The following is a 14,267-nucleotide window of genomic DNA, read 5'->3' as shown; positions in this document are numbered from 1 at the left end:
AGCAAAGCAGCCCTCAGAAACTAATACAACTCATCACAGTCACTCATGCTTTTGTGATTACCCAGAAGCTCCCCCAGATTCATCTCCTACACACCCAGTTCATGGCAATAATTATTGTTAAACATGTACGTTCCCCCCATTCCCAACCCTTGAGCACTGAGTAAGCACCAGGCACTGTGCTAGCCACTTTTACATATATCTTCCTCTTTTTGTAGATGAATCAACTGAGAAACTCAGAGAGATTCAGTAACTCGCTCAAGGGCACATAGTTGATAAAATGATGGGACTAGGATTTGGATTCAAGTTTATCTGGATTTTGAAGTCAACAGTCTTAGTTTATGCTCTCCTCACTTGTCCAGAATACTTCAAGATTGGTGGCATCTGCTGGCAAAAAAAAAAACCCTACTTCTTCCTACTTCCCTCTTGGCACTGAATCTGGTTTAGGCCCACCAAGAAAAGTAGTAATTCTATATTTTGCCAAAAAAAAAAAAAAAATCAGTTTTTAGCAAGTTTCCTTTAACATCAGAGTCAGCCAACGTATAGTGGTACAAATTCTCATTTTAAATAGTAAGCCAATGAGATAACTCCATCTGAAATAAAGAGCTCTAATTTTCCTGAAAGCGGAAGGATGTTTTAATAAATGCATGCCAATCACAAATTAAATTCCGCTGATTTCACCCCGGTATCTATCAGTTTGTTGGCAGAAGATATCATGCCATTTCTCTTCATGGGTCTTTGGGGAGGGGAGTGTTCAGAGAGAAAGGGAAACGATGGAAATGTCACACTGATCAGGCATCCACTGTGGTTTCTGTACTTCGCATAGCTAGTACCTTTCATTTACACCTATAAGACAGACAATAGACATCTTTAACAGATGGAGAAACTTAGGCCGGTGACATTAAGTGACCTGCTTGTGGTCATACACTGAGTCATGAGTGGGATCTAAATACAGATGTGGGAATCAGCGTTATCGGGCCCCAGTTTCTTATTTGTCAAGAATGTACCCATTTAGTGCTGCGAGGGCTAGGCCTGGGTAGCAGGAGGGGCGCTGAGACTCTTTCGTGCAACCTGCAGTGCAGCTATGAGTGAAGATGAACAATCAGCTGCTCTTTAAAGCCTTCCCTTCTGCTTCCAGTCCAGTGTACCTAACTCCTCTGGGCTTCAGCTTACTGATTCAAAAGCCGTGTGAACTCAGTCTTTTTCAATTCAATTAGCAGGCATACCATAACATTCATGAAACAGCTGCAGAAAGTATCTACAAAGAAGCTATACGACAGTCATGAAATCAGCTTCAAGCTGGGTATAAAAAACTGCTTAACTTTTATGCATTTTGGATGTTTTCTCTGGAAACTACACTAAGAGCTGGTGAGCAGTGGCCTTTGGTGGGCATTGCTGATTTGTGTAACAAATATTTTCACTCTTAAAGGGCAAAAGGGGTCAATTATTTTCTTCTCTTTGGGGTGAATACAGTTTTGTTTTTATTTTATTTTATTGTTATTTTATTTTTCCCACTGTTACTTACAAAGTGAAAGGTAGAGTGATTTGGAGAACTGAGTCCTAGAAAAGGTGAATGTAGACATTCCTTTTAAAAACAGATCAGCAAACAGGCTGGGTGTGGTGACTCATGTCTGTAATCCCTACACTTTGGGAGCCCAGGGGAGGAGGATCTCTTGAGTCCAGGAGTTTGAGACCAGCCTGGGCAGCATAGTGAGACCTCGTCTCTACAAAAAAATTTAAAAAATTAACTAGGAGTGGTGGCACGCACCAGTAGTCCTAGCTACTCAGGAGGCTGAGGTGGGAAGATTGCTTGAGGCCAGGAGGTTGAGGCTGCAGTGAGCCGAGATAGTACCACTGCACCCTAGCTTGGGAGACAGAGCAAGACCCTGTCTCAAAACAGAAACAAAAACAAAAAAGAAAGATCAATAAACAGACATGAAAAGGTAGAGAAAAGAAGAGGTAATGCAGCAGGCAGAGCTAGCCTGTAAGGCACAGCTCTAGGGTAGATTAGGCCACGAATAGGAATTCAGCAGGCCTTGAAAAAAAACATTCTGGCTGGGCGTGGTAGCTCATACCTGAAATCCCAGCACTTTGTGAGGCCCAGGCGGGTGGATCACCTGAGGTCAGGATTTCAAGACCAGCCTGGCTAACATGGTGAAACCCCGTCTCTACTAAAAATGGAAAAATAGCCAGGCGTGGTGGCGGTGCCTGTAATCCCAGCTACTCGGGAGGCTGAGGCAGGAGAATCGCTTGAACCTGAGAGGCAGATGTTGTAGTGAGCTGAGATTGTGCCACTGCACTCCAGCCTGGGCAACAAGAGTGAAACTCTGTCTCAAAAAAAAAAAAAAAAAAAAAAAGAAAGAAGCATTTGTTCTAACCAATGTCTGTGTAAGATGAGGTTTAGTATAGTTACGAAAGGAAAAGTGAAAGATAAATGAGGAAAGTGCCATATGTGATCTAAAAGTTTACTGTTTTAAACTCTTCTTGATAAAATTATCTCTATTTGTGGTTGCTTTTATTTACTATTAGTTGCTTTTAATAAAAAATGGTCTTACAAACAGTAGAAATTAGTGTTTATAAATCTACTGGGTTAGAGCAGATAATAGGCAAAACATACTCCTTTACAAATAGGCTCATGACTTAAAAACCCAACGACCACCTAGTTGCTTTCTTGATTTTAAAACCAGAAAAATGGCCAGGCACAGTAGCTCACGCCTATAATGTCAGCACTTTGGGAGGCTGAGGTTGGCGGATCACCTGAAGTCAGGAGTTCAAGACCAGCCTGGCCAACATGGCGAAACTGTCTCTACAAAAATACAAAAATCATGCCTGTAATCCCACCTGCTTGGGAGGCTGAGGCTGGAGAAGCGCTTGGACCCAGGAGGTGGCGGTTGCAGTGAGCCAAGACCGCGCCACTGCACTCCAGCCTGGGTGATAGAGTGAGACTCCATCTCAAAAAAATAAAAATAAAAAATAAAACCAGAAAAAAGTATTTAAGGGAAGAGGGACCAGGGTAACCTGGCTGAGCTTCTTCAAACCTAGTTTTAATATCACAAACAAATGCCACCCTGAGATTTCCATTTACAAAGTGGCATCATATTATAGCCTTGTTCAAGAATCCTTTCCCAGATCTACAAAGAACAAATGGTCCCTCCAAGTTGTTCCTCTGATATTAAATTGTAAAAGTAAGACTGTTTAATAATAACTTGCCTGTGCTCTGTACTTAATGTTTTTCTGCACACTTTAATGCACATTATGATACTGGATGTTCTTGCTCACCCTGTAAATTACACAGAGCAGGCATCAGCATCTCCGCTTCATAGCAAGTTGAAGCGACTTGCTGCAGATCACAGTGCTGATTACTGAAGGAGTTAGACCAGAATCCACACCCTCTGACTCCCATCCAAAAAAACTTCTCTTAAACCTCCAGGCTAGCCAGGCATGGTGGCGGATGCCTGTAATCCCAGCTACTCGGGAGGCTGAGGCAGAATAATCGCTTGAACCCGGGAGGCAGAGGTTGCAGTAAGCCAAGATAGTGGAGGCTTATCACTTTTGGGAGGCCGAGGTGGGAGGAATGCTTGAGCTCAGGAGTTTGAGACCAGCATGGGCAACATAGCAAGACCGCATCTCTACAAAAAAATGCAAAAAATTATCAGGGCATGTTGGCACACGTCTATAGGAGGATCGCGTAAGCCCAGGAGGTTGAGGCTGTAGTAAGACAAGGTTGTGCCACTGCACTCTAGCCTGAGTGACCAGAGACCTTCTCTCAAAAAAAAACGAAACTAATTAAATTAAAACAAAAACAAAAACAAAAAACCTCCATGCTGACCAATGTAGCTGGCAGCCTGGGTGGTCACCAGCCAACATAGCTTCCTAAGCTGCCCTGAAGGCAGGGACCAGATACCAAGGTCATGTGGTATGTTCAGTGGTTTTCAAACTTCGGTTTGGGACCCATCTGCAGCTTCTGAAATCTATTTAGTGGGTGACCAGCATTTTAAAATGAAATAGAATCGTATAGAAAATACCAGATGACATTGTACACAGCAAGGGTGAGCACTGTTTTGTGAAATTTTTGTTTCAAATGTATATACATATATAGTGTATAGGTACTGGAGTTACAAAATAAAATGCATTTATTTCAGAAGGTCATAGGAAAAAAAAAAGAAAACTGAGAACATTGATGTAGATAATGCTAAGCTAGGTGGGAGGTCAGAAGACAACAGAACCCTTGAGGCCAGAGCCTGTGCTTTGTCCTTTTTGATGTTCTTAATGCTCAGTGAGTACAGCAGTATTCACTAGAATGCGAAACCCTCAATGAGTATTTGCTGAATGAATGACTAAATGAGTCAGGTTTACAGATTTTCTAAAGACTCCTCTTAAAAATTCAATTAGGCTTGGAAATAGATCCAGGCAGCACTACATTTATGAAGAGGTTGTTTCTAAGACCTTCATTGTAAATTGGCTTTTGAAACTTTCAACACCATGACACATGGTACTCGGGCTCTCAGGCCAGCCTACAACTACCTTTTTAAACCTAAGGTATGTCTGAAGCTGGTATGGAGAACTGAAGCTGTGTTTCTATAGGGAAATGGATCGTCACTAGTCTGGTTAAAAATGCCAGGGGTAAGTTCGCCTCCAGAGGACAGAGGACCTCTTTCCCATTTCTCATTCCTCTTGCCACTGTTAGGCCTGTCTCTATAAAGTGATTTTGATGGGCTGAGAGGAATGTGAGAGGCAGCATAGGCAGGGCTCATTTCAAGGGTTCAATAGATCAAAGGTAAGGAGAGGGAAAAACGCAGATAGCAATGCAGATAGCATCAACAGATTTGAAAGGCTTGTGGCCACCAGGTATTGAACCAGTGTGAATGTGCGTGCGCTGGCCATTTGCAGAGAAGACACATAATACAGAAGGTCAAGACCACCTCCATAATCACCACTGTTCGTGCAGTGCTGCAATATCATGTATAGAGTACCCAATACATGCAAAGCACAGTGACCTATTTCTCTGCCATTCTTTCTTATTTTTAATCTATAAACAGCAGTAGCAGTTTTATCCCTGACCAGATAAGGGGTCCAGATCATTTAAAACCTTTCTTTGAACTAAAAAGTAGGCAAAATTGGTCAATGTTAGAAATGTAAAATGCTTGTTCCCCAGTGCCGCAAAGAAATAGCACTCAAACATAAATGCAATTTTCTCAGAAAGGCAAACTTTACTTTCTGCAGAAAGGGTGCCCCTTGAAGATGGAACGATGGCAAGAGCACAGCTGGACAGGGGAGGGGCAGGAGTTCTTATTCCTGATGCAGGTAGCCCCTACTGCTGTGTCATTGCCTATTGGCTAGGGTTGGACTGCACAGTCTAAGCCAGTTCCGACTGGCTATTTTAGAGAGGGCAGGGGTATGAGCCAGAGTGGCGGGGTGAGTAGTTTGGCGGGAAGGATGGTTAGGAACAGGTAATCAAAGGTGACTTAGGTCAGAGCAGGTGACCAAGGGTGACTCAGGTCAAAGGTCAAAGCAGGTGACCAGGATGAGACAGGACGGAGCAGGTGACCAGGGGAACAGATGTGAACTACTGATTAGGACTGGTGGGAAAGTTGTTTACTGAAACTAGAAGCAAGTGGGCAAAGAGAACCGGGAAGTTAAACTTTAAAATGGAGAATTAAAGAATAAGAGAGCTGAACATACTGACATACTGATTCTTTGAAGAGAAACTTGAAGTTCACTATATTTAACAGTTTGGCCTACAAACCAATAGTCACAAAATGTAAATGCCCATTACTTTGTCAGAGAGAAGACCTCTCTCACCAGATTGTTGATTTTTACTTTGAACGTAATTCTAACAGATGGGTGTCCTGTTATTCTTGGCTACAGCAGAACAGGGAGTGGGACCACAAGAGGCAGATGCATTAATAGGTATTAGAAGAGATTTAAAAGCATCAATAAGTAGATGGAAGACATCACATAATAACTGGACCCATTTTTGGATGGGAGTCTTATCCCCTGAGGTATCACTGTTTTACAGCATGATTAAAAAACTACGTTCCTAAGGAAAACTCCTAGTAATTTGAAAATGTTTTAAATGTATTGTAATATCTGTTTTAATGAAGGCAAAGAGTTTCCACTAAATACATGTACACACACATATATATATATAACAAAATTTAGCATTCTGCATAACTATAATGCTACATTTCCTGATAACATTGAATAAACCAGGCATTCCTAAATTTTTAACAAATCTCAATATTCTTGTGCTCATTTCCTTTGTCATTTCTGCAGAACCTTTAAAAATTCTGCCATTTATTTATTTCCCAGCACTGTTTTGGATTCAGTTCCCTCGGAAAACAGTGGGATGAACTGAATAATTTCCTATGTTTCCTTGACCCCATGATTTTACAACTTATATGCCCTTCCATGTTTGTTAGAAAATGTAACACACACAAAACAACTTTTAACTTTCAGCTTCAGGATACATAAAAGCACACTTCTCTATAAGAAAAATAACCCTTTATGGACTAAAACAAATATTTACAGGAAACCCCAAATCTTGTTGCAAGTAAACTTCCTTAGGCTTTGGGAAAATGATAAAAGCACCAGTGAAAATATTAAACTGCAGGTGACAGAATCTCTCAGTACAGAATCTCTCAGAATCTTGGTAGGAACGAATTCAACACCTTGAAATCTAAATAACTGAGCAACCATTCACACCTGCTCCTGAAAATAACATGGCCCTTGTGTAGGTCTTGGCATTCAGGAATTTTAACATGCCTCATTAAAAAATCACAGCCAATCTTGCTCTACAGGTGATGAAACAGAGATAAATTATCTGACGGAAATGCAAAGGAACTTAGAATTCATTTTGTTGGGCACCTGTTTCAGCATTTAACCTAGTACAGTCTAGCAAAGCAAAAGGAGTGAAGGTTTTGTGTGTTCAAACGGCTCAAATGAAAAATGTAAACTAAGGTGAACTGAGTTTGATTTACTCAATAATAGGAAACTTAAAGAATATTTCTGGAGCATCAGCACTGTTCTGGATGCTGAAGATTCAAAGATTCAAAATCGTTCCTGCCCTCAAGTGAAGTACCATTTATTGGGAGGGAAGATAGCTGTGTTCAACAATAACTTTAGTACTGTGAAAGGAAATTAAATTTTGGTGCCCTGAACACATTTGGACAAAGGGAAAAGTCAAGCTGGGAACTGGGTCACTCAAAGTCTTCCCCTTTTAGTTCCTAAATAAGATGGCTACAAGGTGAAAAGCTATACAAGCCTTCTGCATATTTTGTCCACAAGGACATTCCTAGTGAGCTGTTAAAACTTCACCATGGCAATGCAAACGGACAGCTTATCTTTATAGGTGCAGTCACCCTGGCCCACCAGACACCAATGCATATCTGAGTGCGTTGCCCTACCCCATTTTTGTCTGTTGTCATATGTAAAATGCAGATTCCCCGCATTTTTCCTCTGCTCCTTTTGTTTATGTGATCTTATGTAAAAAATGCAGATTCACTTACATGAAAATTGTGTACTTCTCAATATCCCTGCCCTTTCCCCTCTAAATATGGAGCCCTCAAAATTGTCTTCTGATAAAGGCAGAGACCTATCTCCCAGGCACATCCTTAACTTTGGCAAATAAACCTCCTAAAATGATTGAGACTTGCCTCGTCATTCTCCTCGATTGACGGTACAAAGCTAATAAAAGAAGGATGGGCAACGGTTATTAGAGTGAGAGAAGTGAGGAATGAGGAAGGTTTATAGAGGAAGGGAGCATCTGATCAGGGCCTTGCAAAACAGGAAGGAGGTCAGAAACAGGAGGGTGAGGGTATTCCCTGTGTAGGGAATAGAATGAGTCCAGAAACAGTGGTGGCTTGTATATGCTGAATGTGGGGAGCTGTGAGTGATCTTATTTCACTGGATCAGGTACTTCTATACTTTTTACAAATCTCGACATCCCTGTGTGCATTTCTTTTGTCATTTCTGCAGAATCTGATAAAATTATGCCCATCATTTATTTATTTCCCCGCAATGTTTTTAACATTCTCCCTGGCGGAAGTCAGAATGGGAAGAAATATTGAAGGTATATGATGGAGAACTTTGAATGCTGTAATAAGGAGAATGGACTTTATCTTCAAGGGTGGGGTCTGTAGGGGACTGGATCAGAAAGGGGAGAGAGAGGCCGAGGACCAGATGGCAGGCAATGACAACCATCCCAGTGAGAGGCAATAGCTGTTGAAATCCAGGAAATGGCAGAGTAAACAGAGAAGGGAGACACAGAGAAAGGAGACTGATAGAACCATAGGCATGAAGGAGTGGAAACAAGTGTCAGGTCCATGAGTTGAGAGAAAGAGAGACAGCCAGCCACACTGGGCTCTTTTCCTAGCATCCCATGCTCCATTGAGGATCAGCTGTGTGACCCTGGGCAAGCCCTTCCTGTGCCTCAGTTTCCTCATCTGAAATGAAGGCTTTCAATGACATCAGTGGTTTCTGAACTGTTCCATGGAGACCTAGGATTCCAAGGAAGTTTTGATGGGGAGGGAGGGGAGGTGGGGTAGAAGAGGGATGAGGAGTGGGGTACAACTGTGCAGTGGGCTGTGACTGGAGAGTAGAGTGAGGACGAGGAGCTCTAGATCCCAAACCTTCTCTCTTTAACCAGAACATCTCCTTCACACAATAGCATTCCCTTTAAGATCAAATTTGATTTTTAAAAAAGTTTGATAAACACCGTACTATACAGATAACCTCTAAAGTCCCTTTGAGCTCTCCCATGTGAATAACCACACTTACAGAAACTAGTTATCCAAGAGATCTGCTAATGTAATGGACATGGGTCTTGTTTTTAGGACCCTGATGAGTTCCTCTGTTTATTTGATTAACTGTTGTACAAACGCTGGAACAACTGGAACAACAATTGTCATGCTGAATCGGTGCCAAAACTCTCAAAAATGGAAAAGATTTACTGAAAGGCCATTTGGTGTTCTAATTCTTGTGCGGTACCTTTTCCCAAGACCCAGTAAGTTTTTCAAACCTCATAAACACCAGTGTGAAAATGGCCCTTTGCATGAGAGTACAAAGCCATGGCTTGGCTACCAACTGTTGTCTGCTTTGGGGTAAATTGAGTTACCCCTCTGGGTTCTGTTTCCCTGCCTGTTGAACGAGAGCATTGCACCAAAGAGTCTAAAGGCCTCCGTTCTGGCTTTAACATTCCAGGATTTCATGATCCTAAACCCTTGGAGCCCGTTATCTGAACAATTCCCTGATCAATAGCATATGCTCTGGGTCTTGTTCTGTCTTAGTCAGATGGTCAGTATATTGAGGGCTTTGGCTGTTTACTTTAAGGATTGGGCAATGTGTGGTTTAGCCAAAATCTCTGAGCCCTGCCAATGGATCATTCTGAATGGAGGGCTAAGGTCTAAATTAACAGCAGACCTTTAGAAACACAATGCTTTATGGATTGGTATTTGAAACGCAGAAACCCCGTGCCTAGGTATAAACTCCTGGCAAATGGTCCACAAACCACCATTAAAATGGAAACAAGAAAAACCAGCGAATCAGAGCAACCATGAAGTGGAAACCAGAAAGTTTCAGACAGGTCTAAAACTCACACACTCACTGCATTCCTTTCCTGCCTGGTGTCTCCTCCTCTCCCCTCCCACTCCCACTTTTTTTTTTTTTTTTTTTTAACAACAATTCGTTTGTTTAAAAAAAAAAAAAAGAAAGAAAGAAAAGAAAGGAAAAACCAAAGAGGCGAAATGAGGACTCACTTGGAGAGCGCGGCCAGGCTGCGTCTTCCATGCGATCCGGATCCACCCAGCATGTCCGCAGTTGGGAAGGGGCGGCGGGGCAGAGAGGTACGGAGACCTGGCTGGGCCGGGCGGTCAGGGCGTGGGCCGGGCCCGCGGAGGGGCCATGTGATCTGTGGCTGAAATGCACGGTGCAGGATGCTCCCGTGTTCTCCCTTTGTGTTAACACGTTGGTCTGTCCCTGTGACGAAAGTCTGGGCTTGTCCTCAGCCAAATCTACTCCTCCCCACCCGTTCCCTCCTCACAGGATCATCAGAGAGCTGATTGTTATTTTTTACTGTAATCTCTCTAATAGAAGCCCATCCTGTTTAGCGATTAAAGAGCACTGATTGCTTCGAGAGTTCCAGAAGTGTTATTGCTGGGTAGTGAGGCCAGGATCCCCAGTAGCTTTCCTGATGAAGACTTTATATGCTTAACTACAAATAATTTTTCCAAGGTAAGTAACTGGTCAAAGGAAAAAGACACTGATGCATTTGCTCAGCCTTTTGGAAAACAGTTGATCATGGTATTACAGGCATATACAACCTAATTCTGACAAGATCAACAGAAATCAGCCCACCAAAAAGTTCATCCGGGTGCAGTTCTCAGGCTCCCATTCTGAGCTCTGTTCTCAATTAGCATTGGTGTAGGTGGCTTCCAAAGCAAACAGTTCCCACTGAGAAATCAAATCTGAGAAACTCCTCTTATCCCTTTTATCCAGGGAAGGAGGCATGACATAAAAATGCAAACCAAATGAAAAGGGTTGAAGAGAGACGGCCCTGCTCAGTGATGGGCTGGATGGTTCAGCATGTTTGGTGCTCACACCTCTCCAAGAAATGTGGGCAAGAGCCCTCCGGAGAACATGTTGAAACAGCAGGCCCCGTCTGCACCCATGGTACTCTGGCAGTGATCTCATCAGCCAAGCTGGGCAATGGAGCCTGGTCAGCAGCGGCTTGGAAAGCAGCCAAATTCCAGTTCCTGAGGAGGGGGTGGTGGTGATTCTGTCTGGAGATGACACTCCCTCTCAGCTTGACTTATGAATATGGTTCTTCATCTCTAATGAGTACTAAACAGACTGGTGCTTGGGTACCAAGCTGCTCGTGGGACTGGCTTTTGGTCAAGTGAGAACAAATCAGATCTCCACAAAGTAGGGTTAAGATTATTCTCTTGGTAAATAGCCAGAGAAGCAGTCAACTTCACACATTGAGAGCGCTTTCACAGAATGAAAGCGATCTTTGAGATCTGTGGCTTCATATCACACGCAGACAAGGACACCAAAGCACAGAGCATTTAGACAACTCACCCAGTGTCATGGAGCTGAACTGCATCTGCTACTCTTGTGTTCAACTTAAAGTTTAACTGGGTTAGGTTAAATGCTCTCTTCACTTTAGCTAGAACATTTTGGTTGTTTTCTTGCTTAAATACTATGCGGTCATCAGAGTCATAGTTTATAGGCCAGGTGAGGTGGCTCATGCCTGTAATCCCAGCACTCTGGGAGGCTGAGGCGGGTGGGTCAAGGTCTGGAGTTCGAGACCAGCCTGGCCAACATGGTAAAATCCCGTCTCTACTAAAAATATAAAAATTAACCAGGGTTGGTGGCGGGTGCCTGTAGTCCCAGATACTTGGGAGGTTGAGGCAGGAGAATCGCTTGAACCCAGGAGGCGGATGTTGCAGTGAGCTGAGATCACACCACTGTACTCCAGCCTGGGTGACAGAGTGAGACTCCATCCCAAAAAGCAAAAAAACAAAACAAAACAAAAAAATGAAGTCATAGTTTATAGAGTAAATACAGTTTAATAAACTTAAAGTTAATTATCTCCATATATCATTATGTATATATGCACTTAAATATCTCTGATTACACATATGATCACTGAACATATATTGACAAAAGTAGCACATAAGACACTCATAAAATAGAGATATGTCTGCCTTCACACAAGAGTACTTAAATACACACTGACTTGTCTTGAGTTTCTCACGCTAGAACTGAGACAGAAACATGTATCGAGGCATTCTGCCGCTCCTCTTTCTCCCGAACTTTGCCCAATTAATTTTTTCTCTTCAATTACTTACAAAAGTCAGTGGCTTTCTGTGGTAGGTAGAATAACGTTTCCCCCAAATCTCCAGAACCCGAGGACATGTTAATTTGCGTGGCAAAAGGGACCTTGTAGTTGTGATGAAATTAAAGGCACTGAGACGGCGAGAGCATCCTGCATTGTCCAGGTGTACTGGAACGAATCACATGGCTCTTTAAAATCAGAGACCCCTTCCCAGCTGTGGTTAGGGGAGCTATATCTTCGGGGTGGGCAGACAGACAGACTGGTGATGGCTTTGAAGATGGAGAGGGGGTCCAAGAGCCTGAGAATGTAACTTCCTCTAGAAGCTGGAAAAGGCGAGGAAATGGATTCTCTCCTGGGGCCTCCAGGGAGGAACACAGCCCTGCTGACACCTTGATGTTAGCCCAGTGAGACCTGTGTCGGACTTCTAACCTATAGAACTGTACATAATAAGTTGTGTTGTTTAAAGCCACCAAGTTTGTAGTTATTTGTCGCAGCTCTGCGAGAAAGCTATCACCTCCTGATTCCCTCCTCCCCAACCCCCCACTCCAATTCTGAGGTGACAAGTATAGTTTTGGCATATTCAGAATAGGTTCATAAAATGGAATAACCTGAAAAAAAAATCTGTGGTTCTTTCTGGTCAGTGTTTTCCATGGAGGAGAGCAAGAATTTAGTGATCTTCCACACGTGCAGAATCCATGTACAGAAAGTGTGCTAATTGCCAGTTGTACATAGGATGTCCACCAGGCTATTTCCCTAGCTGCCAAAAGAGGGAAAAGGAAACAGTGCACACCCTCCTTTGTTATTAGGGGCATGCATTTGGGAAGCAGCTGTCTGTCTTCAGTTTGTGATAGTAAAACCCAGTGGTGTTATAACTCATGCTACCTGGTAGGGTACCAACATGGGAACAGTGAAGAGAGAAGTGAGTCTTGGACCTGGTTCAGACACTCTCTGGGAACAGGAAGAGCACAAAGGCCAATGAAAGACAGGCAGTGCAGGAAGATGCATGGAGATAACAAGTGAATCACAAGCCCAGAGCAGGGCTGGGCCAGGCAAGTGCTTCCAAGAGTCCTCTGAGACCTGGTGGCTGGGGCTGGAGAGGCAAGGTGAGAGGATTGAGAAATAACAATCTAAAGGTTATTTGTGCACAGTGTTCTGGTCCTGCCGAGACCTACAGGCCTGTGTGCTTTCACTGCATAGCAGAGAATGGTACCCAGTGTCCAGCTGCCAGAACTGGTGTCTCTGAGAAGTGAACTAATGACTATTCATTGGCACCATGAACAAGTGGGCCAGTCATCCTTCAGCAAGATAATAGGTATTGTGAATTTGATGATGCTTCAGGACTCTTTTACTAGGAAAAATGAAAGTCTGGGCCACTCTGAGATTACTCATAGCATCCTTTGTTTCTGGATACTTTATTGTTTAATTTTTCATCAAAGAGATTCTGGGCTGGGAAGGTTTGAGGAAGGTCAGTGTAATAGAAAGGAACAGCTCCTACCACAGGGTGGTCCTTTATTAAGAAAATATGATTTTTTAAAAATAACTTTACTTCATGGAGGTAGGAGACCGGACCACATGATCTGTTCCAGACTTTAGAGTCTGCAGCGGTTGTTTAAGAATAGCTTCTACCTTGGAACAATTCCCTAGGGAAAAAAGAGGTATGTGGGAAGCACTGTGCACACACCCTAATGCACTTATGACACACATGTACACACAGGCACACACATATACGTGCATGCATACGCACACATGCACAGACACATATACACACAGGCATGCATACACATGTATGCACACACATTTGCATGCATACGCACACATGCACACACATACAGACATGTGCACACAGAGACACACATACATGCATGCATGCATATGCACACATGCACACACAACATGCACAGAGTCATTCACTTCCTACAGAAACTCACATAAACCTAAGGGAAATCTACCACTAGGGAGGCAACAGTACAGGTAGTATAAAGGGGACATTTGAAAAGGCTGTTGGAGATAAATTTTCTTATGAAGAAATTCATAGGCTCCATACTCTTAGAACTAGGCAAAAAATCTGGCCTAGACAGCTGTTCCCCCATCCCAAGGTGAACAGGAATGTAGGTAAAGGAGTTTCCATAGTCACAGGCAGCATCTCTTTCCTCCTTTCTGTTGGCCTCTCATCGTCTTCCCCCATAGCTGATGGCATCTCCCATCCCCTGCCTCTGCCATGATGTTGAATATGTTCACTTAAACTATGCTGCTCTGTAATGTCCTTTGATATTGAATGTAGGGGCTGCTGTGGAAAAATCACAGTTTACTCCTCACCCTAGTCTGCCAGTGGTTCTTCGTGGCCTGTGTTGATACACGTTTCTTAATTATTCTTTGCCTCATCTATCTCTAGGCCTGTAATAGGGGCTTGGGTTGTGACACTCCCTTATTATCC

General features: G+C 43.1%; 1 protein-coding gene across 5 annotated transcripts in view; it reads right to left on the bottom strand.

The window, feature by feature from the left end:
- CALD1 (caldesmon 1) overlaps positions 1-14,267 on the bottom strand; it is a 198,140-nt gene that overhangs the window by 71,137 nt on the left and 112,736 nt on the right. For 2 of the 5 annotated variants that reach the window (XM_025379425.1, XM_025379428.1), the window contains exon 1: positions 9,753-10,026. The exons of the other annotated variants lie outside the window; for them this stretch is intronic. In XM_025379425.1, the coding sequence (XP_025235210.1) occupies positions 9,753-9,805 (53 nt within the window). In that variant the 5' untranslated portion in view covers positions 9,806-10,026. Of the gene's footprint in view, positions 1-9,752; positions 10,027-14,267 lie in introns of those variants that run through there. 5 annotated transcript variants of the gene reach the window in all.

Source organism: Theropithecus gelada, chromosome 3 (genome assembly GCF_003255815.1).
Source record: "Theropithecus gelada isolate Dixy chromosome 3, Tgel_1.0, whole genome shotgun sequence".
NCBI lineage: Eukaryota > Metazoa > Chordata > Mammalia > Primates > Cercopithecidae > Theropithecus > Theropithecus gelada.
This window is presented reverse-complemented; position numbering and strand designations above follow the sequence as displayed.